At 40.3% G+C, this 7,457-nt stretch overlaps 1 protein-coding gene and 1 pseudogene across 1 annotated transcript; one reads left to right on the top strand and one right to left on the bottom strand.

Annotated features, from left to right (window-relative positions):
• Nucleotides 1-512: 512 nt before the first annotated feature.
• Nucleotides 513-4,189, bottom strand: LOC148734812 (uncharacterized). Its single transcript, XM_088752834.1, has 4 exons — nucleotides 4,104-4,189; nucleotides 2,865-2,942; nucleotides 1,826-2,499; nucleotides 513-1,088 (listed from the first exon to the last, which is right to left on the bottom strand). The coding sequence occupies exons 1-3, from the start codon at nucleotides 4,187-4,189 to the stop codon at nucleotides 1,899-1,901; spliced, it is 765 nt and encodes a 254-aa protein (XP_088608960.1). The 3' UTR covers nucleotides 513-1,088; nucleotides 1,826-1,898.
• A 565-nt stretch (nucleotides 4,190-4,754) lies between these two features.
• On the top strand, nucleotides 4,755-7,246 carry LOC148734811 (uncharacterized; annotated as a pseudogene).
• Nucleotides 7,247-7,457: the final 211 nt, after the last annotated feature.

Here is a 7,457-nt window from a genome sequence, read left to right as displayed (position 1 = left end):
CGACACTGAACATGCAAAAATATAATTTTTTACATAAGTTTTGATTTGGCTTTATAAAATAATATGATTTGTTTTTTTGTATTTTGTAAATTTATATCTCTATCTGTATAATCTTCTGAAATAATTGTTTTGTTGATTAAAATTGTTTAGAATAGACCTAGGTAGATAAATATGATGTCCATATAATTAACAAATACTTTTTATCATTTAAATTTTGTTCATATCATATATTATAATAAGCAATACATCTTAATATATTTGAATTAATATACCTTGATTCATAACAAAACATAACAATGTACTGTACACTTCCTTGATGACAAAATTATTCTAAATCTAGCAATCTGTGTTCAATAAAGCATATATTTAAATATCAGTCTTAGTTTGGACTATTGAACTATTCATGTTAGTAAAGGTATTAATCCACAGGCAAATTTTATATGCAAATAAGGTTAGCTTGCTTATCCTGGGGTCAAAGTGTGTAGATCAGATACCATGCTAACATAATTTAGATGCGAGAAATGCTCATGTCAAGACATAAAAAATAACAAAGGTCAGGACACGTGCTGTACATGATTAAAACATGTAATGTTCTCCATTTGAACTACCCATACCTGTATTGTTTGGCTGTTCAGCATTTATGTTAAACTGTGCGTGGGTTCTGCTTACAGCTGAATCATTATGATATGGAGTAAAACCTCCCATATAGTGGTTATTGAACTGTGGTGGGAGGCTTGAGGTGCAGGATGGCGTGTGTCAGCAATAGCATTTGCTAGCATCCTCATTCCAGTTGCAATGCCTTCCCCAAGAGATGTCAGACATGCTGTCATTTTTCCAATGGACTCTTCCATGATTTTATTTGATTTGTCAAATGACTTGAGCATCTCTCTTTTCTTGAATACGTCCTCTATCGCAGTATTCATCAGAAGTTGGTCTCTCTTAGCCTGAGAGAGTGCCTTTTTGCATGTGTTTCCTTTTGTTGTCCACCAGTTTGGGAATTGTTTTGACTGCAATATTGGACCTGGATGGTTGTGGGTCATCTAATGGGCTGTCTGGAGGTAGTGGCGAATCAGACTGTGCAGAAATGCCTTAGAAAAGATTAAATCAATGTGATGTGAAAGTGCTGTGGACCAATAAGGCAATCAAGTGGGTCCACAGTACATGGCCACTAGGACATTTGTAAAAAAAAGAAATACAATGCAAAATCTGAGGCTACATGTATTTCTTTAATGCCACAGCAGGTTAGTTGATTTAAATCTGTTGGGGAATAGTGTGGAGTTGTTGGCAAGTAAGGTTTAACTAGGGCTCTTCCCTGGTGTGAGAACCTGTGAAACTCCCGAATGACGTAAAACAAACAAAGCAATAGAAACAGAAGTATAGCTCCAACATGAAACAATGAGTAGAACGAGGAGAATAAAATGGAATAAATTAACAGGTTCTTACACCGGGTTAAACCCGTTCTGAGGGTTTCCCTGGGTTCTCCTCCCTTTTCAGTTACACTGTGCTCACGACAAGCCACTTGCAACTGCCAGAGGCACCTTCATTGCCATCCCAAGGGATGTACTCAGAAATAAAGTATTGGGTAGGTTTGACAGAGTACTGTACCAAATTTTATACCCAAAATAATACCTGAGTCATAAATAATTATTTTGCTCCCAAAGTTTAGCCAAAAAAGGTCAAAAAGTACCCAAAGTTTTTTTAAATTGATGTTTGTGTTTCCAAAAAGTGAAGAATATTTTCATTTTGTATGTTTATCTTAAGTCAAAATTTATACCAAGAATGTAAGAAAAGGTCACACTGAAACATGAGATGACATGTAACTTACTTTCATCGGTTGAATCCAGCAGTGGCTGACTATCCAGTTCTTCGTCAGTACCTTGAGCACTATCGCCATCAACTCAGAAGGGGAGAGCAGTTGTTGCGGGCGAGCCACCCCAAATGTCAGCTAAAAGTTCAAAGTTTTCCTGGACTATTTTGCCGCTACCGCTTGTAGTCTCCTTGTTCACCGCGGTTCGAAAATCCTGCCTCACATTTCGGATCTTCTCCTTCACGCGGTCAGAGCCTTTCTTGATAAGCTCCTGTTCCTTATCGAGAGTCTTCTTGAATGCCTGGTATTCTGAACTGTCCTTGTCTTTGATGGGCATACTAGGCTCAGTAGTGACTTGTGGCCCGAATTCCTCCGGGTACTGTTTTGCCAAGCATTTGCGAATCTCTGGGTACATGGCCGCCAGATCTTGCTCGAAATCTCTACCATTGAACTCGCACGTGGATTTGTATTCCTTTAAATATGCGAGCAGCAGCTCTATCCGATCTGGGGACCAAACTATAACCTTTCTTTGGTTTTCAGGACTCCTTTTAGCCACTTTCGCCTTTATAGATTTCTGCTGAAGACCATCTGAAGGTTTTCGCTTTCCCTTCGAGTTCGTATTCGTATTTTGCCTTGGGGCATCCAATTCCAGTGAAATCAGGGCCTGATCGGGCTGAGATGCTGCGGTCTCGCTTAAACCATCAATATCCTGACTATTTTGCCCCTAATTTGAGCTGTCAAGTATATTTTGGAGGCGTTGTTTGCGGAAAAGCTCATCAGGTTGATAACGAGTGGACACCATTTTGTTTTCCTGCTTGTTTTTGGCGGGCTAAATTGTTGAATACCCGTATGAACCTCACCCCAGTACCCCAGGGTATAGTGTTCACATGGAAAAAAATCTACCCCACTCAGGCAGGCAACCCGCCCCGAGGAGACGGGTTGCCCGGCTGAGTGGGGTACCCCACCACGCATGTGAACGCAACCAGATAAACAACAAAGAATATATGGAGACGCTGAGAACCCCACCAAGCCAGGGTACCCCAGGCACCCAGGGTACCCCACTTCCATGTGAACAGGCCCTAAGATATCCTCACATAACTGCTGTATCTCAGTGAATTCTTCCTCTGTGCCTGATCTTCAAAAACACAAATAATAATAATCATGACATTGTAGTCACACTGTAGCATATTTGATCAGTATGGTGAGAGTGCTTTGAAGTGGATGGCTGTCCCCAAAAAGTAGCTGTCTGCGAAGTCTGACAAAGTTCTGTTGATAAGTATTTATGTATTGTGATCTAATGGAATTAAGTAGTCAGTGGAGGGACCTTAACTGCTTGTATGCAAGACCTCCCTAAACCCATTACAAACCAGGTATCCCAAATCCAAAATAAACGACAGAATTAAAAATCTTGACATTAATGCTGAGCCAGTGTTGTCTAAAAACGAAATGAGGAGGGAGGAGCTGATCAGGAAAATTGTAAAAGTTGTAAATTGTAAAATTATAATAAAGGATTGGATTTGCCTAGAATTAAGTTAAATGAACAAATGTAGGCCAGAGTCCAAATCCCAATTTGGTTTTAGACTCCATGGCACTATCAAATTGTAAGCTTAAACCTGAAGGCTATCAATCGTGTTTTGCATGAAGATTTATTTTCGTGATAGATTGTACATTTTACTATTTAAGAATCAAAAGAGCAAGCATTGATTATTAAGAAAAAAAAGCCAATACAAGAGAAAAATCGAACAACAACAAACATATGAAACATATGAGTGAACTGCGGTTATGAGACGTATATAAGAACGATCCTTCGCAGTAAAGCACTATTTGAGCAATAGTGGAAATCAGACCTGAAAAAAATTTCAGGCCTGTACGGGATTCGAACCACTGACCTCTGACCACTGACTAGAGCGCTGCACTAGTATCGCAGAGGTCAGTGGTTCGAATCCCGTACAGGCCTGAAATTTTTTTCAGGTCTGATTTCCACTATTGCTCAAATAGTGCTTTACTGTGAAGGATCGTTCTTATATACGACAAGAGAAAAACATATGAACTTGTCGTACATTTTGTTATTGTGACTAATTAAAACAGAGGGCCAGACAGAGGGCTGAACATTGTACTCCATTCTGAGTATCAAAAAGCCTACCAAAAGCAAACTTACCGCTTTAATTCTTTCATGTCTTCTTTCTATTTGGTTAAAATCCGATCCATTTTTTCACGGCAGCCTCTTCCTTTAAGCTCGACAGTATATGAATCCGTAGAAAATGCTTTGCTGAGTCTCCCAGCTATTGCTTCCCACTCGTCAGGTTTCTCGGGGTTGTGTTGAGCAACTTCGTTGGTGAGAGCCAACTCATGTCGAGCCTCTGGCCAACAAAATGGAGCCATTCTAGGTCTATTTTTCCATTTAAAAGTAGAGAAAATATCGATCAAATAAAATAAAAGAAATTTACTCTAAAACTGGGTTATCTACCTGTACATTCTTATGTTAGTTCTTCTTGCAAAATTACGGCCGCCATTTTGAATCAGCAGCTGAGAATAGCACTTGTTTTGAAGATCCAATAGGATTTATCAAATGTAGGATTTCGCCTGAGTTTATGCCCCTATTAATGGATAAAGACTTGCTCCACAAAATTTTTTGTATCATTACGTGGGTTAAAACGAATTATATGCTAAAAGCTTTCAGGTAAACAACATACGTGAAAACATATCTCTCCACGTCGAAAACACACGTTGTAAACCTCAAACGTGACGCGAAGACTTGTCACATGACCTGTCACATGACCTCTAGCAGTTAGAGGTTCGCGGTAAACTCGGATCTAAAACTCCCTATTAGCAACCTATACGACTGTCTGGAACTTTCTCATGCAGAAGTGGACTTAGTAATCTTGGCAAACCTTCAAGCTTTCAGGGCGGCTGAAGTGACTGGGGGGGGGGGGGGAAAGGGAAAGAATTCCAGCTTACAGCTTCCTCTATCAGTCTCACCCCATTTGCAAGAAAATGTTTCTGCATGTGTATGGCATCAGTAAGTCCTGCTTTCAAAGGCTCGTGGAACATTATCAAAACCATGGCATTTCTCTGCGGGTACACGGGAACAGTAGGAGGCTGCCACATAACACTCTGCCACAGGCCGTTGTAGAAGATGTAAAAAACTTTATTAGAAATTACGCTGAAGAGAATGCTGTATTACTTCCTGGGAGAATCCCTGGATTTAAAAATGAGGAAATTGTGCTACTTTCATGGAGTGAGACCAAGATGCATGTCTGGAACTGCTTTAAAAGAGCTTGTGGGGCGGCCAGCACGAGGTTTGTGAGCTACACGAGATTCATCGAGTTATGGAAACAATTCCATCCAAACCTTGTCGTAGCATAGCCAATGACTGACTTATGTTACACATGCCAACAGAACACTTCAAAGCTTCTTCGAACAGCCAATCTTCCAGAGGCAGAAAAGTCAGAATGTGTTTGCGCCCAACAGCAACACTTAAATAAAGTGCAGACTGAAGGAGAACTTTACAAGAAGGTGTGCAATGATGCCAAGCGCAGTTTTAAAGCATCAGAGGATAGCGTAGACATTGATGAGCGCCATGATCCATGCTCACTTGAAACAACAATGCACTACTCGTTCGACTTCGCCCAGCAAGTTCACTACCCGAGTAATCCGATGCAACCGGGGCCAATTTACTTTAAAACACTGCTGAAATGTGCCATCTTTGGTATTATGTGTGAGGCGAACCCACAGCAAGTTAACTACCTGATTGACAAGGCCAGCGATTCAAGTAAGGGAGTGAACACTACGATAAGTTACGTCCATCATTTCTTCGAGCATTATAGACTAGGAAAACTTCTGTTCATCTCCACGCCGATAACTGTTCGGGGCAAAACAGAAACAATTATTTTGTCTGGTACTTAGCTTGGAGGATAATTCTCCAACTCCTTTCAGTTTCATATTCTTTTTTGATTGCTGGCCACACGAAGTTTGCCCCTCATCGATGTTTTGGCATCATAAAGAAATCGTAGAAGCAAAACTACATCTCATCAATTGACGAATTTGCTAACATGGTGGAATCGTCGAGCACTGGGGTGAACAAGGCACAAATTGTTGGAACACATGACAGAACAGTTATTGTTCCAGTGTATGATTGGTGTTCATTTCTTGAACAATACTTTAAAAGGCTGCAAAACATCAAAAGCTACCATCACTTTCGATTCACCAAAGATGAGCCCGGTAGAGTGTGCTTCAAAGAGAGTGACCCGTCTCCTGAACAGTCGCTGATGCTTCTGAAGTATCCTGCAATCCTTCCTGCAGCTTCACATCTTCCAGCCAAAGTAAATCCAGCAGGGTTCAGCCATGATCGCAAACAGTATCTTTTCCGTGAGATCAGGCAGTTCTGTAAGCCAGGAACAGAAGAACTGGTTGCACGAACTCCTCAGCAACCTTAAAAATGGCTCTAACGAGCCACCATAAAACGGCTCCTTTAGGAGCCACCACATCTATGAAAGTCTTGATCAACAGCATAAGATTAAAATTCACAGCATTTGATACTCAGTAAGGTTTATTGTTAGAGTTTTTATTTTGCTCTCGTTTGTATGCTATGGTGCGCATGCGACGTGAAAGTGTAAGCAAAATGAAGACCGCCATGTATTTCAAGGGTGGAAATATAAACTAAAAGTTCTTGGTCAGATTTTACTAAATTCAGAAACACCGCCATAATAAAAAGACTCGTTCCGATATTATTTTTCACGATCTTTTGCATGCACCGCGATGAACATAAAAAGGGAAAGAACTCTTTGTTACAAACTGCAAACCATTAACCATTTCAAAGTATAAACAGTCGGTCCACTTTTTTTCTCGATCTTTTGCGCACGCTGCGAAAATTGTGAAGAGGAAAAGAACTCTGTTACAAACTGCACACCCAAGCGCTTCATTGAAGAGATGCTTTTGAATGTGACCTTTCACGTAAATGAATCATTTACCTATTTACATGAAATAAAAACAAGCATGAAGCACTGAAGCAAAGTATAATCTCTAGGGGAGTTATTAGGCCATAGGACTAAATGACTAATTGTACAAGGTGGTGAACGTGAGTGAGAAACCAAGTGTGGGAGGAGATTTTACAGTGGTTATTCATAAGCGTGCACGAAAAAATCCCTCTTTTCAAGTAATCCTGCTAGCATGGATCGAAAGCATGGTGTTAGCGTTTACGAAAAGTGATCGACAAGGTTCTCATGGTTTTGTTTATTTAGTCGATTTTGCCACGGTTTATGCGGGACAAATTTTGTTGGCGGCGCGTCTGAAAATTTGTCGGCTTCGAAGCACTGTCAAGTCGTGAGAAACCATTCGCACTTATACAGTGTCGGTGATGACAGAAAATTTGTCGCTACTGCAGATAGTCCCTAAATATTCATTCACTGCGTTAAAACATAAATCTCAATCACTTTTCTTTTTTTAACTGCATTCAAACATAAATTTCAATCACTTTTCAAGGGGTCTGAAATTTCGAGACACCCACAACAAATTTTCTGTTTGTGTAGCGTTCGCACTTGAGACGTGCGAATTATTTGGGTAACCACAAATGTCAATCAATCGAAAAAGGTACCGAGATTTTGTGACAGCGATTTCCTTTGTCGTTTCTGGTCAAGGATTGATCGCAAAG

This window comes from Stylophora pistillata, chromosome 3 (genome assembly GCF_964205215.1).
Source record: "Stylophora pistillata chromosome 3, jaStyPist1.2, whole genome shotgun sequence".
Lineage (NCBI taxonomy): Eukaryota > Metazoa > Cnidaria > Anthozoa > Scleractinia > Pocilloporidae > Stylophora > Stylophora pistillata.
The sequence above is the reverse complement of the archived record's forward strand: the minus strand, read 5'-3'. Positions and strand labels throughout refer to the sequence as shown.